Source organism: Numida meleagris, chromosome 2 (assembly GCF_002078875.1).
Source record: "Numida meleagris isolate 19003 breed g44 Domestic line chromosome 2, NumMel1.0, whole genome shotgun sequence".
Classification (NCBI taxonomy): domain Eukaryota; kingdom Metazoa; phylum Chordata; class Aves; order Galliformes; family Numididae; genus Numida; species Numida meleagris.
Window position 1 is genome coordinate 44,721,568 of NC_034410.1, and position 24,677 is coordinate 44,746,244.

Below are 24,677 nucleotides of genomic sequence, written 5' to 3' on the forward strand. Positions count from 1 at the left end.
TTCCTGAACTCACGATGGAACCAAGGAGACGGCGTCTGACCAATGTTTGTTTACAGTCACAAATCCCCAGTTCTTCTCCAACACTGGGAAGCCAGGCAGCTGCTCCGATCTGCACCACCTACAGTACGGACTGCTGATAACACACAGCTAAGAGACCTGCTCTCAGTCCCTGCTCCTATTCACCAAGAGGGGTGAACACTGAATACAAGTACGGAGCTGAAGAGTCTTTTCCTCGACCTTTTGAAATGCATCGATGTATCCAGTTGGGGGGGGGGGGGGGGGGGGGGGGGGGGGAAAAAAAAAAAAAAAAAAAAAAAGACGAAGGCAATGCACAGGCAGCACAAGGGGGAGAAAAAAAAAAAAGAAGGGGAAGAAAAAAACACCTAAAACAAAGAAAAAAAAGACTTTTTTTAACAATACTATATTGTTTAAAAAAGAAAAAAAAAAATCAGTGTCAGTGGTGTAGAACGAGATTTATCTTTCAACACAGCCCCTGAACCACTTGCGACCAGAAACATTTTCTGTGGTGATAAAGGCTTAGGTTTGTGGATTTTGTTTCTCCCCGAATACCTATTTCCTGACAAACACATACACACTTGTGTCTGCACACAGAATCAGGTTCCAAAGCTGATCAGTACATAACATTTTATTTTACAGAGTCCCGAAGTCAGTGAGAATTATTTTTTCTGCAGTGAAAGACAAAAGTAGAAGAGACTACAACACAAGTCTTCTGGTCTGTGATGTAGAGAACACTGCATTTATTTAAAAACAAAAACACTTTTCAGGACACCTTAAGCCAGCTCTCCTCTTAAAAAAGGAATATGTAACCGGTGGCAGAGTCTCAAAGCAGTGGGTAGTGTGTGGGGAACTGTAAGCAGTCACTCTGTCAGAAAGTAACAGGAGCCACAAGGGCAGCATGGCCTGAACCACAGAACTCAATTTCTTTCTTTCTGCATAGTGACTAGAAAGTTAGGATGCTTACTGTCACGACCCAGCCTTGTCAAACAGATGCCAATAACAGGATGTCAGAGACCCAGAAGTTGTGAGGTAACACCCTCTCTTCTTCACTTGAGAGCAAAACGATGAGCTGCAGGATAGCGGCTCCCTAACTCTATACAGATAACCTCAGCGGTTACTTCATGCTCAGCCTTGGAGGCGAGCTGGTGCACAACGTTCCCCGACCATTCAAGGCCGTGGGCGGCTCCTCACGGCACAGCCAGGAAACCAAGCCTCCTGCAGCAGCCTTCCACTGCCAGCCGCTCAGCTCCCCACTGACACCCGGAGCTTTCCGAGGAGGCAGGAGAGTCAAACCAACCTCACATCCCAAAAAACGGAGGCCTGTCTGGATATTTTTCTTTTTTTTTTTTTTGTGGTCATTTGTGTGAGAATCATCATATTCAATTTAGCTTAATAAATTTCAGTTTTTAATCCGGAAATACGTACCAAAATAGCTGCACCTGAAATAATCAAGTTCCCTAAGGACAGCCCTTAATTTCCGCACCAGAAATGCCACTGGGATTGCAGGCACTTAAAGAAATCCATACATTGTGCTTCCAAATTACGCATAAAAATTCAATCATGGATACTAAGGTACTTCATCTTGTATTTGTGCTCACTTAACTTAAATCAATTAATTCATCAAATCACTCAGATTAAATATGGAACTTCGCTAGAGAAATGGCAAGTAAATCCTCACGGTTCTCTTTGCAGTCAAACAGCCCCCATTTTCTAATAGTTCATACCAAAGGTTAGCGGTCCCCAAAATTATATATTATTGCTATGTTATGAAGATAACATCTTTGGTCACGGATATTATGCCAGATAAGTGATAGGAAATCACCAGAAGAGTGAGTGCTGCTGTGCAACACCATCACTGCCTGTTTAAGTTAACAGCAATACTCAATGTTCACCATTGCTAAAGGTACTGATAGCTGTATTGAAATTCCTGGCTATAGGCTCACTGCCTGAATTAGAGAAAAAAAAAGTAGAAAAACGGAGTTTCAAGACCATAAAGAAATTCTGAGCACTATTTAAAGATAAATCTTCAGAGAAACTGTGTCCAGCCACCTTCCTTTAAAGAAATCCACAATTACTGCTCACGAGCAGCCTTCTCACTAACAATAACCATACAGATAACACCAAATACTCTGTATCACGGCACAGGTATCAACTCAAGAAAGAACCAACTACGTTACAAGCAATCCTGAGCAGGTAAAGCAGTCACCACATGCCAGTGTTCCTTAAAAATGCAAGGCCATAGAGCTGTAGAGGTTCTCCCAGAATTATTTTCTTGGAAACATTTATTTTTCTTCTCTTACCCTTTTGCAAGGAAGTGACAAGCACACAGCTTCTGCTGGCATGAAGAGCCAAGACAGGAACATTTTCACTCTCTGTTACACCACTTCCCTTAGTTTTCCCATCTGACATCACTATCAACTGAACAGGCCATCATTTCCCACTACTGTAACTTGAAAAATGCGTAAGAAATGCTTAAAATGCTGAAATCCCTCTGAGTCCTGCAAAGACTAGTTGCATTTAGGTGATCCCTTTAAGCTGTGTTCAAAGAATTAAGTTAGAATACAAGTACATGTTGCCAAAACACTTTTAAGTGACTCATCAGAAATGCAAAGAGGGAGATATTACATTTAAAATTAACGTACATCTTCACTTACCAATGTTACTTTTTGTGAGCTATCTTTGACTGCGAGAACTCTTACTATAGTAATTCAAAATAAGCAAATGGAAACATCAATGTAACAAAAAAATGGGTGATATAACAACAACACTGAAGTTCAAAAGTTTCAAGGAACTAAGCAGCGTGCGTTACTAGGAGGAGAAAACAACTCTATAAACAGAAAGGGAAATCTTTACAAAGCCCTCCCATTCAAACCTCAGGATTTCCATTCTAAAATAACCTAGAAAGAACTGGATCACAGTAAAGAATGAAGCACGTTTCTTTAACACAGGTGCACGTATTATCAATTACTGTTTGCATGAGGGAAAGATAAACCAGAAAGCAAATGGTGAAAAGCCATCCAGGCAGCTGCCATACAGCCCCAGCGACCGGCACACCGCGCTGTGGGATCAGCGTCTGCTTGGCACACACAAGAACGGGACAGAGGAAGAATCACCATCCGGAAGAGCTGAAGACACGCTCACGAGTATCCTCACCGAAAGAGGTGAATCAGCTGGTTCTCTGAGTTGGCAAATTCTCACCGTTTTAATTTAAAAAAATAATAAAATCGAACACACGTTGCACCCAGTGCTTGCTGAGCGCACAATCCCAAATGCCAGGACAACAGCCCCCATTCCTGCTCAGCTGAAATGCCAATCTCCAACTTCAAACAAAGATATCTTAGTTACAGCGCCTCACCTGAGAACTGAGAAACACTTCCTTAAAACATACAAAACAGCTGAAACTTGGAAGAGGGTGGGGGGCACACCCCTCACACAGGTTTGGCTACCAAAACTACCACTGCCAGCATTTTACATCTCTTCCCTGGATTCAAAACACGGAGTAACGTGACCAAAGCCTTAGTCCGAATGATTCTCAAAATAGTTTCCCTTTTGGCACTAACAAGTCATTTAGGCATCAAACCGCTCTGCTCATAACTGAGATCAAACATACTTTATTTCTAGAAGGTACAGTTTTACCTTAACTTTGGAAAGCGCAGCCAGAGACTACTTAAATACTTGTACTGTAAAACCTGGAAAACCATCAAGAGAGGAAGAAACTGCCAAGCTGAGCAAGAACAGGAAGAGCTCCATGGCAGTGGAAGGAAAAAATGGAGGTCACCAGAGACCCACTCCATGCGTAAATATGAAACGATAAACAGAGCGACTAAAGTACAACCATTTTACTATTCAATTAACAGCCACCACGTTTAGTCGCTCACGAAAGCACATTTCTAAAGCGTCAGAGAGAGAATGCAGCTATGGTTTATTGTAAACTACAACTGCAGAACTAGAACCGAGAAGAACAATTTTGTGGAAGAGGGGAAAGGCACGGCTGAGGGGCAGGCAAATGCCGTTTTTCAGGACGGGAACAGCAGGCAGGTCCGCAGCGGGGGAGCACCAGAGGGTACCCCGGGCATCCCCTGCCACGTGCCCGCTCTCGTGGTGCGGGAAATGAAAACGAAGGAGTGGGGGAGAGGAGGAGGAGAAAAGGGAAGGTGGAGGAAAGGAAAGGAGGGAGCGAGGCCGCCGCCGCTCTCCGCGCAGGGCAGCCCCGAGGCCCCCGCCCGCCCCCGGGGCGCACCTCATGCTGTAGGCGCCGGCTCCCAGCTCCTGCCCGATGCCGGAGAGGCTGGCGTCGAAGTCGTGCACCAGCCCGGACTCGATCACCTCATCCATCTTCAGCACCCACGCCATCTTCCGCCGCCCCCCGCGCTCCCGCGGCGCCGCGGGAGGAGCCGGACGGGGAGGAGCCGCTCGGCCCCGGAGCCTCCGCCGGGAGGCGGCGTCTCGGCGGGCGGCGTGGGGCGGGAGGAAGAGAGAGGGGCCGGGGGCGGCGCGGAGCCGGGGCGGGACGGAGAAACGCGTGCGGGGCGAGGGAGCGGCCGCGCTCAGCCCCGGGGGGGCCCTTCGCCCGCGACGCGACCAGGGCGCAGGGCCGCCCTCAGCATCCTGCGGCCGCCCGGCCGCCGAGGGGGACTGGGGACCCGGCGGCCACCTCCCCCTCCTCCCCTGACCGGACACCCCTCGGGGCCGCCGTCCGAGCTCCGACCCGGCTCGGCGGCGCCTCCCGCCGCATCCTTCGCCGGGGCGGCAGCAGCTGCAGCGCGGGCACCCGCGGCCCCGCCGCCGCCTCACGCCCGCCGCGTGGCGCCAAAGGCCGCCCCTGGGGGGCCCTCGCGCGCCGCTCCCGCCTGCCGCAGCCCGCGCACGGCGCCGCCGCTCACGCCAACATGGCGGCCACCTCCGCACACCTCCCGCCCCGAGCTGCTGCTGCCGGGGCAGAGCCCGCCCGCTGTGGAGGCCGCCGATTGGCTGGCCTGCAGCGGAAGGGCCAATCGGGAGGGAGCGGGGAAAGGTGAGGGGGCGGCGCAGCCAGTCAGCGAGCGCTTCCTCAACACCGGAAGCTGTCACGGAGGAGCAGCTCCGCCCTCAGGCTGGCTCGCAGTGCTCCAGCGCGCTTCCTCCTCCGCCCTCGTGCCACGGGAGCGCTGCATGCCGGGAGCGGCCTCCCGGAAGCGGAAAGGGAAATGAACGGGAAGTGACGTCAGGGCGCTGCGAGGCGGTAGGCGTGCGCCTTGAGGTCGCGCAGGCGCGTTGCTTCTGGCAGAGGAAGTAGGCGTGTGGAACTGGAAGCTGGGGTAGTGTAGAAGGATGGAGCTTGCTGTGGTACTGAGGACTGTAAAAGAAAAAGGCAATACAACACCTACAAGCACACAAAACTGGAGAAAGAAAACATATACATTATATACATAGCATGCTATAAATAAACATTTGCAGGAAAAGAAATCTTTAACGCCTCTGCCTCCTGGATTCAAAGTGTCTATGTTACAAAAACAATGTCCCGTGGCACCTGCAGGCAGGAAGCTTGTCTTTGTGGAATATGAAGTTATTATATAAAAATAAAGTAGCTTAATTTTATGCTGTTTTTCTAATTGATTATTTTATATTGTCCGTGTAAAGAATCCGAGATGTAGCAAAATGGTTAATAAATGGTTATTATTTTACTATGGCCTAGCAGTTGCAGCACACTGAGGGATGCAAGGAAGAACTGGAGCTGCCAGTGGATTATATTTAATCCTGTTCCCTCTGGTCGTAAAATGGTCCAGTGAGGGGATGCTATTAGGGTGAGTAGCCCATGACTCCAAAAAACTCAAATGTCCATCATTCAGAGGATTCTTAAATAGTTTTATGAGAAGTTCTATTAAAGTTATTTACCTAGTGAGCAAACTATAGAAAAGTATTGAGACTGTAAAATATAATCAGACATAGGGTCTGATTTTTGGTTGGTCCTGTGTGGCACCAGGAGTTGGACTTGATCCTTATGGGTCCCTTCCAACTTGGGATATTTTATGATTCTATATTGCCATCATATATCACCCTAGTCTAAGTACAATTGCACAGGTTTTTCAAAACTAAGTAAGGCCTTCACTAATAATAAAATAGTATCTGTTGTTGATTCAGAAGGTACATATGACATCCTCAAAGATAAAGAGGAGCACACAGATCATTATCTAAATGCGAGTGGTAATTTAAGACTCAACTGCCCATTTTTTTACACAATGGTAGTGGTATTTTTGCTACAGCAATTGATTTAAGTGTTTCCTGCCTGCCTGTGGACATAAGAACAGTTCTGAACATCTGCACATAAGCAGCAGATTACAAAAGGTAAATTTATGAAAAGGGCATGAGCCTGCACCCAAGTCTCTTATTAACATAAGCACTAACTCCCAAGTTACAGCTTTTAGTGAGAAGAACTGAAAACATTGCTGGCAAAATACTACTTTTAAGCCTGACAAGAAAACAACGATTATTTCCCCCTTTTTTTTTTTTTTTTTCATTTCTAAAGATGGATGACAAAAATAGCATTATTAATTTTAGTGAATTTTATGGGATGTTTATAGTCCAGTTAATAAACTGGTAGTAATTATTCAGTATATAGCAGTTGGGGTAGAAGTTGGCTTACACTCTCATCACTGAAGAATTAGATTTTAAATTGAGAAATCAAACCTTCTCCAGGCAGCCAGTTGTAGATGTAAATTGGGCCTTATAAGAAAGAAAAGTAGCATAAATAACATTGATAAAAACCACTTTTCTAAGTTGTACAAAAGAAATTGGTAGCTTGCAGAAAGGTAAGGGTGGTGAACTGTCTACTTCTGACAGTCAGAGATAAGTGACTTATGCATAGTAAAACTGGTTTATCTGCTTACTCCACTTTAGTATAGTTACATAGTAGTTACAAGACCATAAACTGATGATTTTTTAAATTTTTTTACCAGGAATTGTTCTCTGCTGACGTAAATTCAAATAACTGCTGAGAGTACTGTGAGTAGGTACAGCAAGACCATCTTCTTGTAGTTCAGCCTCTAAATGTTGGATAAACTTTGCCTGTGATAAGCAAGTGGACTGCTAGTATTTCTGAAAATATTATCTTTAGCTATTTTAGGATATTAAGTGCCTTCTTCTATTAAATAATAATTCTTCGTCTTTTTCTCTTGTCTTCTTCTTCTTGTCTTTTTTCTCTAGCATTATTTCTATCCCTGGGTTATTTACGGCCAGTTTTCAGTGTAGGTTTATGATCGTGTGTATGTTTGGATTTTGTTGCTTGTAAGTACAGGCCTTTGGCGCATTTGCTTCCTTTGGGGCAGGTTCCTTGGTCTGTCCCTTTCTCAGATCATCTGCTGAGGATCAACAGGGCCTACAAACACCACTTTCCTTCCTATCAAGCCCCAGCATATGAGGTTGTATCAGCTCAGGTACTCAACATAAATTAAATGTCTGGCAGTACAGTGTTCTCAGCTTTTGGCAAAAGAATCTAACATATCTTTAGTTACCTAGCATCTTCAAACAGAAACCTCAAGAACATTTTTAATATTCATTTCACTTAAACTAGCTGACATTCTGGATATTGTGGTATGAATGGTAACTGCTCCCTTAGCTTTTTTCTTTTGTTTTAGTAATATTTTAAAATGCCTAAAAACAGCTATTAAAAACAACAACAAAAATAAATCATAATCTTTCTGTTAACCTCTTCCTAAACATATGTATTGGCCATATACTCAGGGTGAGTTGAGTTCAAGCAATTCTCAGGTCTAAGCAAAAGTTGAAGAAAACAGATGCTTATTGCAAGAGTAAAATTATGCATATTCTTTATAAGCAATAATCAGTCCTGACTGGAACAATTAAGTTGTCGCATTTTTACTGCTGTCTGTATTCCACAGAAAACTACAGTGGATATAACTAAAAAGGAACCACTGAAAATCCACATCCAATGCAGGTATGATACATTTTATAAGCCCTTTTCTTAATATAATTCCTGTTCTGCAGTATAACCAATATAAGCCCCATGCAGAGTCCTTCAAGTCAGAAAAAAGTGCATTTTTTGAGGATGAGATTGCAGAATTAATGCCCAAGTTATAAATGTATGCTCAACAGTAAGGCTGAGAGCAAAGCTTTTGGAACAGAAGATTCTGTAAACTTCATAAAATGATGGGTTTTTTTCCTCCTGACTCTCTCCCTAGCTTGCCTACATAAAAAGCGTTCAAAACTTTTCACCTGTCTGGTGGAGTACCATAAAACAGGACTTAAACATTTTGAGATCTCAAATTGCTTCTTTAATACTCTGAGCAGGTAAAATCCACGACCCTAACCTGTTGTAGATGATATATTTTTTTCCTGTGCCTCTGCCATTCCAGTTCTGCATGTTCCTGTCACCATCTTAGGAGGGCTCAGGGCTGCAAAACCAGTCTCTTGCATAACACAAATGGGTTTCCTCAAGCAACTCTTTCTTCCAACTATGTTCCCAAGAAAGACTCCATCAGAGGTTGTACTCTGAGCCCAGACTCACCAACTGTAATTGTAAAATTGACATAACACAGGTCAAGTGTGCACCGCAGAAGGCTGATTTATATCTGCATAGGAGTGTTTTAAGTACAGCTTTACTGGGATGTGGGAGAAGGCAGAGGAGGGAAAAAGAGACCCAGAGACATTCTCCATCTGCTCCCCACTAGCGCTAACAGCCTCCCCTGCAGTCAATTGCTGTTTCTGTATAAACCTTACTGACATCTAGATGTGGGACTGAAGTGTGGTAAAGGATCTGACAGAACCAAACATCTTTGTGATTATGACCAGGCTGAAGCTTACTGTCTGAACTGGTCTGTGTTCCTTTTGCCTAAGGTCATCAGCCTCAAGGGCTTATCTTGTTAGCTTCTATGTACAACTCTTAATTTATGGAAAAACTCTGCTTATGTTGTATTTCAATACCAAAACAGGGATGGATGCTGGCACCAAAACCTAAAGGCACATGCTCAAATGTGTGTGGAAAAGTAACTAAAGAGTGGCTTGGATGGCAGATTTTGAGGTAAAGTTAGTGTGGGAGCACCAGAAGCAAATACGATGGGAGAAACAAAGACAGTCAAGGACACAGTGAAAAGGGTCCCAGAGAGAACGTGGTCCTGAAAAAAGTTTGAGTAAACACTTCCCCTGGGCTTAACAACACTGACGGACAGAGTGAAACCAGAGGTGGGAGTGGACATCCTCACTGTTACTTGCTGTATGGTTCGTCTTGCAGAGCTATGCATGTCACTTGCAAGCAGGACTGCACAAGGAAACTCCAGCACCTATTCATTCCTGGCTTACTGCTTGAGTCAGTAGAAACAGCACTGTGTTTGCAACATATTTGTGTTAGCCACTCTGTATTTCGTATCACCCTGACCTTTGTGTTGTAATGGAATGATAAACTCCACTACAAATTTCATTAGTTTAACACTTTGAGTTATCAGAAGACAAACATCACTTCATTTCTTTGCATTTTTAAAACCTACGACTCGGCATGCTTCAATAAAAACATGCTCCCTCACAATTCTACAAGAACGGGAGTAATACTGTGATGCAGTACTAGGATTACCAACAAGCAAATACCTATATCAAAATAGATTAAACACTAACGTGTTTACACACATTGTAATAAGCTAAAAAGTAATAAGCTGATGTTTAACATAAAGAGCAAGCCATGTTATAATTTGAAACTGAATTAAAGATTATCTGGAATCTATGAACTTAGCTCTTGTCAAAACATAATCACTTCTAAGAAACATTTGAATACAAATAGAGTTGTACACAATTATCTGTACACAAATAATATTTTAGTACGCAAATAATACTTATTTATACACAAATAATATTCTAGTCATGGAGAGGTAAGGTAAGTTCGTAGGGATACGCTGATGCAATAAAATATATATTGCATCATATTTCAGCTCAAAATGTTTAACCAGTGCGTCCTCCCTGATACTACATGGGACTCGTATTCCCAAGCCTGCACATCAACTGAACTTCAATAGGTAAAATGCATTTTTGAAACTACACCTGAAACACCAGGATGCTTCTAAGTCTGTATGACTTCATGGAAACAAGAGTGTTACCTTTGGAGTGCTAATGGAATTTCAAAGAGAAATAGTCCAAGCTAAGACATCTGTGGATATCATATAAAACATTTAGTCATTTCAGTGCTGTTACAAGCACACATAGGGTGGCACAGTTGTGAAAATGATGAAGCTGTAGTAAAGTAAATCTCCACTACAGTGACTCCACTGCACAAACATTTATCAGTGGGTCTATGATCACCAACTCTATATGAAGGCTTGAGCTTGTGAATTAGCAAAGACTGCGCAGACTACGTCACTGGGTGCTATAACGTTATAACTACTATTATTTAAGATTACCCACAATCATTATTTTCTTACCGCAGGTAGCTGCTGTTAGTGGTGGGATACTGGTGGTGGTGATAATGTTCAGGCTGGCTGTGCCAGAAAAGCATTTTGGGATGAGGCGAGGCGTTGTGCTCAACCAAGAGATGGTCGCTGCAGTGATGGGAGAGAAGAAAGAGAACACACACATTCAGATTAAAGTTGCAGTTATTTCCTCTAACACCTTTATATTTAGCATCTGCCACCACGTTTGCAGGTGTCACTCTCTCCAGAAGAGACAGACAGCTGAAAGTCTTGGCTGATCCCCACCTCCTCTTTTGCTCCCCAGTCTTGCTGTGTTATTAGCTGCTGCCCAGCTGCTAGGCTTGACTTTGAGCCAACATGGTGTCAGATGCAGCCCAGTCATCACTAGCATCTCCGTTTATCTCCTCTTCTCTCCCACACTATCAGTGTCACTGCGCAGAACTGCATGTTACAGAGCTGGGAGCTGAAACCTCATAGCACTGCTGACTCAGAGAGGCAAATAGTTCTCTCTTCATGCAGTCCACTGAAAGCACTGGAAAAATATGCGTGCATGACTGAAGAGAAAAAATAAGGGGGAATATACACTGCTGTCTTTAAGATAAGCGGAACACCTTCCTTCTATGGACATATTCAAGACCCCTGTGGACACCTACCTGTGTGACCTACTGTAGGGAACCTGCTTTAGCAGGGAGTTGGACTCAATCTCTTGAGGTCCCTTCCAACCCCTGCAATTCTGTGATTCTCAGTAGTGTTTAGACTGCACCCCTTTTGTCTGTTCATTCTGTACCTGTGTTCAAGTAGCAGATTACTACATACATATAAATATATATACATATACATACTACATAAAATTATAGTTAAACTTACCTTCTTGCCATTAAAAATAAACATAAAAAAAACACTGTCAAATTGCTTGGAAAATATTTACAAAATCTCCTCTCCCCCCCTCCCTGGCGACACACGCTTCAGAGAAAAAAATCATATTCAGATGCAAACTGTCTGCTTGGCGCATCCACGTGCTGTTTGCTTGCCCAGGTTTGCAGCAAGGATCCCAATATCTACTCTAAAACAAAGTCGTGCTGATCAATCCTGCTAAGACCTTGACACACAGAATTAAGAGTGCACACATCCAAAAATCTCAATAGAAAGTAAGTTACCTGCAGAGGGCACCCATTCTGCTTGAAATAGAAAGGACTACTGACAGAACAGGAATAGTTTGCTGTTATTCTTTTAAACAGCATCCATGCCCCCTTCCTTCTATAAAAAACATACTTTAAAATGTTACTGCAATATTGTGACAATACCTGGGCTATGAAAATCAGAATATCAAAGAGCAGGGCTCTGGAAAACAAAATGTAATTATTTCTTATTAGAGAGGCAATACTAAACAGCAGTCAGAAAACTTCAAACATCGTTCTCCTTTTGGTGTGGTGGAGCATCACAGCAAATGTGCCCAGCCAGTCCCTCTGCTTCCTTTCAGTTTCCAGGAGTCATGCTCATACAGATTAAAAATAATGAAGTCACTGGTTACATCCGAAGCAGCGACTCAAGCAGCCTCAAGGAGATGAGGAATTTATTAGTAGAGGATGAAATGATGAAGACTATTGTGATCACATTTATTGTGTTCAGCTTCGTTTGTGAATCTCTGCTTCTTACAAAAGGTGAAAGTTCAAGGCCTGTCTTACGGGTACTCCTCATGGTGTGCATGTTTCAAACTTGTGTGTGGCCACAAAAGCTGCTGTTATAAGCCATCCTCACTGTGACCACTGCTCCTGATGGTATAGAAGCAAAGCAAAACCAAATCTTGTGGACTCCCATGCAAAAGCACATTGCTAATTTGGTAAATCAATCTGTTTCAGTGGGAATGCCTATTCCAATATTCTAAAAGTTTTATGGTTCAGTTGTACAACTGGGCACATCACAATTCAGAAGGTGATCATGTCAAGTTTCTCCTATTTTGAAGAAGCCATTACCACTCTCCAGCTTTGGAAGCACAAAGGACTTCACTTCCTCGTTCCTTTGTTCCCCACAAACATTTTCTCAGATAAGATGGCATGGGTGGAGGTAGGCATTTGCCACTGCACAGAAGCTCAACTTCCTGAAACTGCATCTATCTCATGATGTCTTTTAGACACCTTTTTGAGTCCATCTACATCAAATCAGTTGCAGGTATCTGTACCTTGAAAAATAATATACGTAAATACCTGCTAAAGCAACAGCAGGGTGTCACACATACCACACAAGGCCTCGAGTTCAGAATACTTGGCTTCCAAATGAGGGTTAAGATCATTGCACTACCTTCCTCTTTTGTGGGAGTAAATTTGTCACTCTTTCCCTCCACTAGGAGTTGGCAAGAAGCCTACTTCTTCATTCATACATGCTTTGAGTTCCTTGCAAGTAAAGTACTAAGCCAAACACATAGGACATGTTATTACTGAAACTGAATTAAACACTAACATAATAAAGGAAAAAATCCACACTCGGTAATTAGTATTTCTTCCCTTTCTTCTCTTTCTGATCTTGTATTTCGACTGATTTTCCTTGCAGGCATTTTTAACATCAGGATAAGCTTCCCACATTGTACTTAATTCTGGTATTTTGCTTTGCCAAGTACTGTACATTCCCCATACCCACACCTGCTGCCCTTGACTAACCTCTAGACAGAAAGGTATGTAGTTACCTAGTTGTGCAAGTTTGGGGACAAATAAGGTGAGTTTTTATCCTCGTGCTGTTATTGTTAAGGAGCTATTTTTGTTTCTTGGCTTATAATCTGCCTAGTAAGTACTAAACAGGTCTCGGCAAAGGAGCATTGTATACACAAACAACAAGACACTATTTATTTAAAACATCTCTTGCTTTAAGGCTTGTGTACAGCATGCAAAGTCCGACCTGAAATTTAAGGCGGGGAGGCTCATGTTTTGCTAACAGGTGGATCTGCACTGAATCTAATTACTTCAACATACTGTGGCTGAAAACTTTAATTACTGATTTCTTTTTTTTTCCCATGAGCAGCATCCAAAGGGAGGTCTATTAAGGCATGATAATCTTACCTACTTAAGCTTTTGTACAGAGCAATCAGTCTCCTCACTTTGTGATTGGCCTTCTGAGAACTTCAGCAAATAATGTTAAATATTAAATCTGGTTATGTACACAGCATGTGTTTGCTATTTGTTTTTGGCAAGTAAAAATATTCTTCAGACATCACCAAATGGAAAAAAGATCAGTCATGTACCATGTAAGACATGGTAAATTTACTTAGGCTATGTATATGTTCTGAGAAATGTTTAAAGTTTTTGTTGTCAAGTGATGACGTTTAGTTGTGCTTGAAATGCTAGTTCAGTTTAAAAGCAAAAGACAGATTTGCATGAATGCAGGAACAACCCCTATATATTTAAGCCCCGGGAGAGCATACAGGATGTTATTTCGATATGCCCTGTTTGGTCTTTGGACTCTTTTTGGTTATGTCAACAATTGCTGCCAAATGCAGGGTAACTTTGTGGTAGGAACACCTGTCAAAAGCTACCATCAACAACCTTGTTCACCTACATCACCAATTAGCAATTAGGTATTCATATCTGAATGATGCTCCCTGCTTAGACTGGCTGTGAATCCATCATACATGCATGTGAAAGGTGCCAAGTCAGATTTTCTTTGCATGCACTTTTTAAAGTACTTCTCTGTCTCTCTCACATGTATTGTTAGTGGGATTGTATTCTTTGCCACTACTACAATGAACTTCAACACTGACAGGTAAGAATCACTAGCAAGAAAAGTTTCTGCATATGCTCCATCCCCATCCAAAGTTGGGGGAAATCACACATTTCTGATGCATTAGTCAGACCAGGCCCATCCTCCTAGTATTGCTGTGTCTGGACATCTGAAGCTGGCAAAAGTACACAAACGACTGCAAAAAGCCTGAAAACAGCAATGTGCTGTGCTGCTTTTATGCAGGAAAGGATAAGCACTAATGCCTGTATATTTTCCAGGTTCACCTGCCATCTTTTTTCTGGATCTTTGGATAGTTTTAGACATCCCAATCTGGCCTTCCTTATGTTGAAACAACTGTGGTAAAGAGTGCTGCATTTACCAGTCCAGCTGCTGCTTTTCCGATCAGTGCAGGACATGCTCCTTCCCCCATGGGTTCTATCCCCTCAACAAAAATTCTGAACGCCTCAATTACAGGATATTACTCCTGTAATTTCTTCCTCCATAGTCGTATTCCTAATGCAACCCACTTCTGAATCTAAGAGAATGCGATTACGGTCCTGAGGCACGAACTAACAGGCTTACTGACTTCATATCTCATGATATGAAGGCATAATAGGTAATACATTAGGTTTCTTTTTTTGATCTTAGGACTTTAAGGCCTGCAAAGGAAACTGCCATACAAAGGTCATTTGTAGGCGTAAAGATACATTAAAATTGCCCAGAGCAATTTTTGGTTTAACCCATCACATCATGCCTGAATCAAAACTTAACTCATCAGGTTTTTATAGCTATGGAATGGGATGGAGTATATCATAGAATCATAGAACGCCCTGGGTTGAAAAGGACCTCAAAGATCATCAAGTTTCAACCCCCCTGCTGAGTGCAGGGTCACCAACCACTAGACCAGGCTGCCCAGAGCCACGTCCAGCCTGGCCTTGAATGCCTCCAGGGACCGGGCATCCACAACCTCCCTGGCAACCTGTTCCAGTGCGTCACTGCCCTCTGAGTGAAAAACTTCCTCCTCATATCTAACCTCAACCTCCCCTGTCTTAGTTTAAAACCATTCCCCCTTGTCCTATCTCTATACCTTTTGTTTTGTAGAAGGTTCAGAAGTTTATCAAGGTGAACTTCAAGTGTCTTGTTATTCTGCTATCCTGCTCTTGTTATGCACCTATTTGGTAGTAGAAAAATCAGTATTTGGACTTGCAGATTGCTGTGGCACTGTCAGCTTCCTGCACAATCTGACACCATGCACTGAGGAGACAGCTCAATTCCTTCTCTTTCCTAGTGGACAGCATCCCTCTTACCTGTGGCTCTAAGGCACCTCTATTAACATCCAAGGCTGAACGTTTTCAAGCACTGTGCTGTCAGCAATTTAAAACATGCTAATCTGCAACTGAAACAGACACATCCAGTCCCCCCACCAACATGTATTTCAGCTGTTTAAACCAAGTTAAAATCAGTGTTTCTTCATCTTCCCTGGTATTGTAACATGAACCACAGGTTCATGCACAGGTAAAGCAAACTGTGATAGAAAATAGTAGTGTTTTGTTTTCATATAAGCAAACCCTCAAGGCATGGAACATTCACTTTTGCCAACATCTATGGCAGAAGTTACTGATTCCAGGGTGCTGCTGGAGGACCACTCTGAAGTTGTTCCCCAGTCTGCTTTGTCTGGAAGTGAGATGGGGAGCTCATATGGGATGTTCTCAGTTCTGCCACGGTCAAAGCTGAATAGGTGGTGAGGGAACATCCAACCAGACTGAGTTTTGAGAATGTCCTCTGCCTAATGCAAATGTACATTTTTGTTTATACTGGTATAAATTTTCCTTGACTATACAGGGACAGCCTTTGAATCTAGCTTGACATGGTTAAGCTACTGATTTCAGTATGAGTTTATGGAGGTACAAAGATTTCCGTTGCTGGACAACAGCCAAGATCTAAGAAAGAAGGAACATAAAATGAAGGACTTACGGAACTTTGATGCCTAATATAAACTTCAGTTACCTTTCTACCTACTGCCAGTGATAACAAGTCTGGATATCGTATGCAGATATGCTGGTTTTTCCACTGAAGAGAGATATTTTCCGTGTTTCTATATCAGCATTATTTCCGATCTTACTCCCTGAGAATATACTTCATTAGAATCACTTGTATCTACCTAAAATGCATTGAAGAACAATTTTATTTTTGATAGAAATCATATCATACTATAAACAGCTTGCCAAATACCATTTCAGTTTCTAAGTGTTACTGTTTAACAGTAATTTATGAATGTAACTGCAATTCTGTCTCAGCAGAAATTACTAATTAGGGAACTTCTAAGTAAACACGTTTATTACCCTAAAACCCTGACAGCAAATGAAGAAGCTGCCCAACTTGGGAACCCTGAAGTCATAAACTATATTTCAATATACATGCATAAACAAGATATATAGAAAAAAAGCAAATTAACTTTGATTTTTTTCACCACCAACTACCACAATTTCCCAAACTTCCCTAATTACCAGGAGTCATCAACAGAACAAAATCCACTTAACAGAACATTTGTGATGTATGAGGCAAATCCTTGAAGTATGTGCTTCTAACGACATGGAAGACTTAGCTACAAAATTTAGACGGGAAAATAGAAGTTTTCTTTAAAGAACATAGTAGAAATAACTTTTAAAGTAGAATACAACTGCAAAACTAATCAGTTAATTATTTCACTTGGGAGGAAGCGTCAGTTCAATTTCTCCAGCTAATCCCTCTGCTCCCAAACTGCCCATCTATCCTTGTATTATTTTTACTGCATTCTGTGTTTCTGTTTGTAAATTACCACAACCAGCCAAACCATTCTCACTAGCCTGTCATAGGGATTAACTGTAGCATAACTCACATTTATTCCTCTTTTTTTTTTCTCTTTTATGATTATTTTCAAAGGGACAATGTTATATTCACGGTCTGAATTCTTCTGCTGGAAATTAAACTGTGAGCACTTCAGGCCTTCAGTTTCTACAGGCGTTCTACACGGATGTGTTTGTGAATTTACTCAAACATTTAACTCTTCATAGAAGCTGTTAATAATATGAGAGTCTGCTTCAGGATGAAAGTGTTTGTTCTTTTCACTCTGGGACTCCAACCACAAATAATAAACACAACTCAATCTGTTCCAGTATTTATCTTTAAAAACAAACAAGCAACCAAACTCAGGGAAATTTACATGATCAACTCTCCTTTCAATTTACATTTACTATCCCAATTTTAGCTGAACATAATATATTACCCAAAATCATTTAAAGCAAAAGACATCCAAGTCCAAGACATCCAAGACATGCATTTTCTATCCTGATTCTGCATGTAGTTTTCTTTCCTTCTTCCTCCCGTTTAAGCCCAAAATCAACCTTTAAGAATCACATTTCAGTATTCAAACCACTGCAATGTCCTATCTTTACAGGATATTAAGAAAGCCTTTCTGAAAAAGAACAACGGGAATTGTCCTGATTTTTCACAGGACTTCATGGTTGTGGGTTTTTTTGTTTTTTTTTTTTAAGATAAACCACCTCCAGTACAAACATAAGGCATGACTAATCACAGCTCAATTTTAATTGAGCTTTTGTCTATTTGTAATATAGGAAATGAAGGCAAAAAGCAGTGCAGCTAATCTGGTAACTGGCTGCAGCGGAGAACATTTTGTTGCAATTTCTTACATTCTGATGGCTTCATTTAATACAAATTCTAAGCACATACAGCAGCCCCATCTTTGTTGGGAACAGAACTAATCAGATCATAATTAAAATATCAATTTAAATATATTGCATTTAGACTTTCAGTAGATGGGATGTCACATTTAGAACAATTAAAGGTGTCTTTGAAGTGTAACCGAGGGACAAACTTTGTGTAAATATCTCCTCTCCTCCCCCTGGAGTAAAACTTTACAGTCATAGGGGATAAAAACATTTCTTTCTTACCAACTTTTGTTTACAGATAAAAAATTACTTCCATCCAGAATATATATGGTATGTTTCAATAAACTTATTTTTCAGTATGAAATAACATCTTCAAAAAGATGACTAAGCAAAGTCATCTTGAAATGATCATTTGAAAATAAATATTACCTGTAGAAAAAGCAGGAATAATATATGGGACTATTAAACTTAGAATTTGTGCCATTTTAAAACGATATTTCATATAATCAAAATGTAAAACTACAAGATATTAAACTGAAAAATATTTTTGAAATATTAAAAAAATAAAATGCTAGCAATGCATAATGTACAAATAAATGAAACAGCAAACAAGAAGCCTGCTGAGATGAAGGAAATTTGGTATTCATAAAGATCCTATTCAATTTCCAAAAACTATTTTTGTCTAGCATACCTATATTCACACCATGTTCTCAAATGCTGTCAGATTTACTAACAGAGTATCTAAAGAAACATCATTTAGACACAAAAACATGAAGATTATTTTTTAAACCAATACTGTTTCAATGACTTTATAACCTTTCTTATAACATGAGATCAAATAAATCAGAAAAACAGAATGTATACATTGCTAATTTTTTTTTTAAGTAATGTTATGTACATTTTATTGCCAGTATATGCACAATGGTAAGCATAGAACTATAAATACACAATGTAATTAAACGGTAGAAAACAACAAGAATGTTACACATAACAAAGGAAAGAAAGAGGAGATACTATTTTCCTGATGTAGCTGCTAAGAAGGGCTAGTGACAAGTTATGACAGCCTTGATTTGAAGTCTTTACATATATTTCTACAACTTTTCCTCCAAATAAATCTCTGTAATGGCATTGCTTCTTTAACAACAACATCTCAGCTTTTCTATCGGATTCACTTCCAACTAAAGTGAAAACAACCTTTCATTTAACTACAAGCATCTGACATTTTTTTAATTCAGTTCCGTTTTTCAGGGTACCTAGCAAGTAAAGTGTATAAACAGTTCTTGCAATATTTGGCTGTGTGTTGAAGAATAGAGTTTTCAATATGCATTAAGTGATAATTTGGGAAAAAAACAAAGACATTTTCTGTAGCTAGTTCTTCCACCAGGTGCTATATGCAGCAGCTCAGCCAAAAAATTAGTCACCCTGAAGAGGTAGAGAGAATTTTAGCCTAGCATCGATCATCATCCTTGGCACTACAATTTTCTCTCTTATCAGGATATACTTCCTACAACTAGACAACACCACAATCAAAGGGAAAAAAAAGCTAGGGAAAAAGAGTTCCCACCATTTCTGGGAAGGGTGCTGCTTATCCCAGTTCTCAGTTAATTAACTTGTTGTTTATATCAAAGACAAAAAAAAAAAAAAAAAAAAAAAAAAAGATGAGAACATTTAGGGACACATTTACTTGATCTTTTTTCTCTTTCCATTATCAAGTTCATAAATACAAAGAACCATTATTCACAATAAACTAACTCTTTTTCAAAATGGAAAAACAAACCCTGGAAACATTTCCACACCTTAATCCAGATGGGTCTTGAGGATGCTATTCAAGAAAACCATGCAAACAGTTCGGTGCAGCTTTCCCAACTCATCCAAAATATATAATTTTTTAAATTAGAAGGTGGAAAGATCGATAGCATTTGTGACTATTCCCTCCCCCCCCATTTAAATTCAGTGCAGAAAATCTTGGTGCTTGTAGGAAGATAACGAATAAATAGTTTTCTGCACTGTTGTCATAAAATCCCATGTGAGTTACAATACAAGACTACTGGTTCCAGCAATTAGGTTGAGAGGAAACATTCTAGTGATAAATACATACTGAGCATGCTTGGGCAGAGCACTCCATTCTGAAGCATCCTGCTTGAAGAATGAAAGGTGGCAAGGATGGTTCACGTCCATCAAGTGACCATTAACTCTGCAGCTAAAAGCAGACTGCCACTCTATCACCAGGTCGGCAGTGCTACCCTGAAAGGGCTGTCTCCCACACTAAGAGGTACTGGTTGTACCAGTCCTCTGCTGTGCACACTAAATTCTTATTTATGCAACAAACATACAACCAATGAACAATATCACTTTTACAGAACTGGATCGATCCAGCTTTTTTATAGGCATATTTCTCAATCTCTGGAATATCCCAAACAAGCTGTAAATAAGATGATGAACCACCAGCAGCGACTGAGTCTCACTGCAGTTCAGACTAGTTCTGCCTAGTTTCACATCACTTCTTGTTTCTAGCGAAGGACACAATACTCAAACAAAATAGCAATAAAAACAATGTTATCTGCAGCTGAGAAAAAGCAACAGAATTTATATTTTAACTTCTGAAGCTTAAAGCATACCTGTTTAATTAGCATTAAAAAAATCTTTTTTAATACAATAACACTGGCAAAAGTTAATGGGAAGACACAGAGGATTGCAACAGGATAACGGATGAATTAGGTTATTTTTAAATTTTATTTTGCTTTGATCAGCTGATGTTAATACTGCTTTTCCTTAGATTTGGAATAATTCTATTGCAACAGTCACATGCAGGCTGAAGATAGCCATTGGTTAAGGGAAAAAAAAAAAAGAAAAAAACAGAAAAAAAGAAAAAGAAACAAGAGTTCCAAAATTTTTGTGTAAGAATTTTCCTTTCACTTGATGAGGGCTTTGCCCTTGCTTTAGGAGAGCTGGTTAATTCTCGTCAGCTTCATTAGCTTTGTCCAGACATATCTGCTGTTGTATCCCCTGGTCCAGAGCCTGTTTGTGCACGCTTGATGTAAAGGTTCAATAACTTCATCTGCAAAGCCAGAAATTAATTTTGTTTAGTATTTACAAATTGTATACGCTACAGAAATAATACAGCAAAGCAGACATTAAAGAATTCTTCTCTTAAAAGCAAAACTGTAGTTTACAGAATTAATTGAAAGGTAACATATTTGCTAATAGAAATAACTAACACAGCAAAACTAAGGATGTAAAGAAGAAAGCAACCTAGGGTAGCTACAATAAGACAGATACTTTTCCCCGAATTACTATGCTGCTCTGATTAAGGCAGGTTATTTTTTTTTGCCTGTTTCTTTGTTTTAAGTGAATGCTGTGGTTTTAAGCCTCTAATTACAGGTACTGAATCCAGTACCTACTAAAGCTTCCAACACTGTCTAAAATCACATTCAATGCAATCACTGCCAGGCTGTTTTTAAAATGTAACTGTTTTATTCAAAGATATACAAAATTAATTGTCTTGTTTTATCCCCATGGACAAACTCATAACATACATCTGTTTGAATGTAAAAAAACAGCACATAAGAGCTATCAATAAAATCAAAAAGGAATGCAAGGTTCTTCCTCATCACCAAATCAGAGGCACTGAAAGGACAGATAAAAGCAAAAAAAGAAACCCAAAGAAGTAGCAAGAACAGACAAACTGTGTTACGTAACAACTGCTTTCCAGTCAGCACTGCATGAAAAACAAGGCAAAATATGCAGGTAGGAAAAGCCATGCTGAATATAGCTACTATCACTGCTTCAGAATAAGAAGTCTGACAGTGCACTCAAGAAAAAAAATTTCTATTTTTTTTTTCGGCCACTGACAATACAATTAAATCTACTGTAAAACAATAAGAAACAACTTGCTATTCTTCTGTTTGCTAAAGTTTGCGTATGTGCCTAAGTATCTGCAAACCTATGGATTTTCAGTTTTGAACCTTTGATGGCAAAGTCACACTGATCCTCCGAGTGTTTCAGTAGCCCTGGTTATCACCATTTGGATATACACTTTTATGCAACCTTCTGCTAATTGCAACCAAAACACAAATGTATACATGTAATTATGAACCTAAACATCTTAAATGTAATTTTTTACTTACTTTACTGCCAGTGAGTTGACTGAGATGTGGTTTTAGTTCATCACCTATTACTGCATGAATGGCTACAAGGCAGAAAACACATGCCTTACGAACACTGCTCTCTGAATTATCATAACCCTAGAAAGCAATAAAATTAACATTAATTGCATATCAGTTAATGATTAAAAGCCCCAGAAAACTATTTACTACTACTTATAATAAATACATTAAAATCTACATTAAGTGAATGCAAAGCATTCCAATAGGAAAAAAGAGAAAAAAAAAAGCAAATACAGAGCACACACATTGCAATGGCAGGCTGCTTATTAATTACCCTTTAGAGTTATTTTCCAGACTGAAATTAAAACCCATACAATTCCTGTTCATAATTTATACTGAAAACAGAGCTGCTGCCATGCTGCACATGGAAATGCAATAGCGGAGAACACAGGAGAAACTGTTCTAGATTACAGAGATATTTATTAAACAGAAGACCATTATATTCAGTGCTTTCTTACTCCGAAAGAAGCTGTTTCTTAACAGGTAAAGCTTCTGTTGTTAACTACCACCTTGTTACTGAATGATTTTTGCTTCTTATGCCTGCTTGTCTCGCACTGCTTTCTCAGAAGGTTCTGCCTCCTACCTTCTTGCAGATGCCTGACTTGACCACACGCATTAAAGTCAGAAATCTGCAGAATGCAGCTGTCAAATTCTGGAAAGTCTTTATTCAGCATATGCAAATTAATGTATTTTGACTCTTTATAAGGTGGGAGATTATTTTTAAAGATGGACATTTTATTAACTTTCCCCAATCAACTGCTTCTTTCCTCTTGCTTCCCCCAAGCCTCAAGTGATAAAACCCCATAATAATACACACATTCAACATGGATCATTTCAAAGCAAACGGTCACAACTTGGAAAAGATACTATATGTAACTGAAAGAGTCTATTAAACTTAACTACCACCAATACTTTGTATCATAGCCAGATCTTGAGGCCTAACCACAGTTACAGGTTTAGGTAGGTGACAATGAAAACAGTGCTCCCACTTTCTGAGTTATTTTGGGTCAAAGTAGCCATCAACTGTAAGACCAATAAAAATCCTTCATGAGAGCCAAGTGGTAATATTTGGAAAAAATCTTTGTAATTCGTACAAAGAAAGAGGGTTTTGCTGCTTTGTTTTTACCTGTATTAAACCTGGCACAATTTCCGGTAAAAGCTGGGTAAGAGTTTCTTTAGATACTCTCTCTATGACTTTTGTCTGCATTTTGATTGCAGCCAGATTAATGGGGTAATCTGCAGTCTGGATAATTGGACAAAGGACTTTGATGCACTGATCTGGGCTAATGGAAGTGGCCAGCATAGAAGCAGCTTCTTCAGCAGATCTCACCACCTATTGAAAGAATAAGACAAGGAAAAATGATTTATAAGGAGTATCAGTACCAGTACTGGTCTTGAGCATCAAAATTTCTTAACAACTCCACAGTATTGTAAAAATATGTAAATTAAAGGATTTTTAAATGTGTGCAATTTTGCAGCTGCTAGACTACTGTACTAAAAACAAGGCTCTTCCCAATACTGTGTGACTGAACTATATGCTCTCTGCAAGATGCGTATTGTTGTCTTCCACACCTGCCTTACAATACCTTCCAAACCTGACAGTAACTGTTGAATCAGATCTGAAATCTCTCTAGTCTGCAATGTTATGCAGAACATAAATACAATATTATGCAGCTATATACTGAAATTGTCTCCACTCTTGGAAAATCTACAATTTCCTGTGTTATCATTCATTACTGTCTCTGGTCATCGATAAGCTTCCACGTTCATCTCAAAAACTGTTTAATGACATGCATAGATTGCTACTTCTAGAGGCTTCCCACATCTTTGATTTTTAAAAAATCTCATTTAAGAGTTCTTGAAGCCTGAAGAATACAGTAAAGCAATTAGTCAAAAGGTGCAGAAGCTCAGGATCCAACACAGACATAAGAGGGAAAATTCATCTCTTCATACTTCTGCATCTATGGTATCTGGCAGCTAACAAGACAAGCTGCTAGATTATGTACAAAAAAACTCCAGAAGCCATTCTCTTCATCCTTGTTTACTCTCTCACATGCATGAAAAAGAGAAATGGAATAGTAATATAGAGGGAAAAATGGAAAGAAAGAAAAAAATAAATGCAGTGCATGGAATTAAGAGGGTGCAGGGAAAACAGAGACGAGTATCAGATGAGTGACAAAGATCACTGGTATGGAAAGAACTGCAGTCAAATTTGTAAACTTGGAACTCCACACTAAGTCCCATACACAGAAAAAGTCCTACCACAGGGAATGTGGGGGTGTAGGGAAGGCAGGGAGGAAATTTATTCATGTCATTAGACATCTTATTTTCATAACATCAGTGATACTGACGTGAACTGTTTAGTGTTTGGGTGGTTTCTGTATTTGTGTTTCTTATATCAAAATACATCATCCTTTGATGCTTTGCACATATCATAAGCATTTCTGAGCAAGATTACACATCCTTTTGTTCCTCAATCTCCTCAGTATTCTCAGCCACAACCAACTCTTTCCTGTGGTATCTTCCAGTGCCTTCTCTCCTAAAAGCACTCAAAGCCATGCTCTTGAATGGTGAACCAGGATGGTTTAACCAGAGCTGGTTAAAAATGGGAAGGGATTATAACTTCCTTGCCACGTTCGGTCCTATCTCTCAACTACCATCCGTATAGAAATCCAAAGGGTTGTATTAAATACCTGGGCTTACGATGATGTATAACAAAAAACTCCCTT

General features: G+C 40.2%; 2 protein-coding genes across 19 annotated transcripts in view; both read right to left on the bottom strand.

Moving 5' to 3' along the window:
* Positions 1 to 20,011, bottom strand: part of UBP1 (upstream binding protein 1 (LBP-1a)) — a 46,005-nt gene extending 25,994 nt beyond the window's left edge. Inside the window, exons 1-2 of one of the 5 annotated variants that reach the window (XM_021386645.1) lie at positions 19,881 to 20,011; positions 10,419 to 10,535 (exon numbers count right to left, since the gene is read on the bottom strand). In XM_021386645.1, the coding sequence (XP_021242320.1) occupies positions 10,419 to 10,535; positions 19,881 to 19,960 (197 nt within the window). In that variant the 5' untranslated portion in view covers positions 19,961 to 20,011. Of the gene's footprint in view, positions 1 to 3,171; positions 3,331 to 4,258; positions 4,705 to 10,418; positions 10,536 to 19,880 lie in introns of those variants that run through there. The other 4 variants (XM_021386644.1, XM_021386643.1, XM_021386646.1 and 1 more) reach the window with 4 other exon arrangements.
* The window catches only part of CLASP2 (cytoplasmic linker associated protein 2), a 142,163-nt gene continuing 134,745 nt past the window's right edge, over positions 17,260 to 24,677 (bottom strand). For all 14 annotated transcript variants that reach the window (XM_021386640.1, XM_021386636.1, XM_021386639.1 and 11 more), the window contains 3 exons: positions 23,075 to 23,281; positions 21,910 to 22,026; positions 17,260 to 20,840 (listed from right to left, as the gene is read on the bottom strand). In XM_021386640.1, coding sequence (XP_021242315.1) covers positions 20,754 to 20,840; positions 21,910 to 22,026; positions 23,075 to 23,281 — 411 coding nt within the window. In that variant the 3' untranslated portion in view covers positions 17,260 to 20,753. The remainder of the gene's footprint in view (positions 20,841 to 21,909; positions 22,027 to 23,074; positions 23,282 to 24,677) is intronic.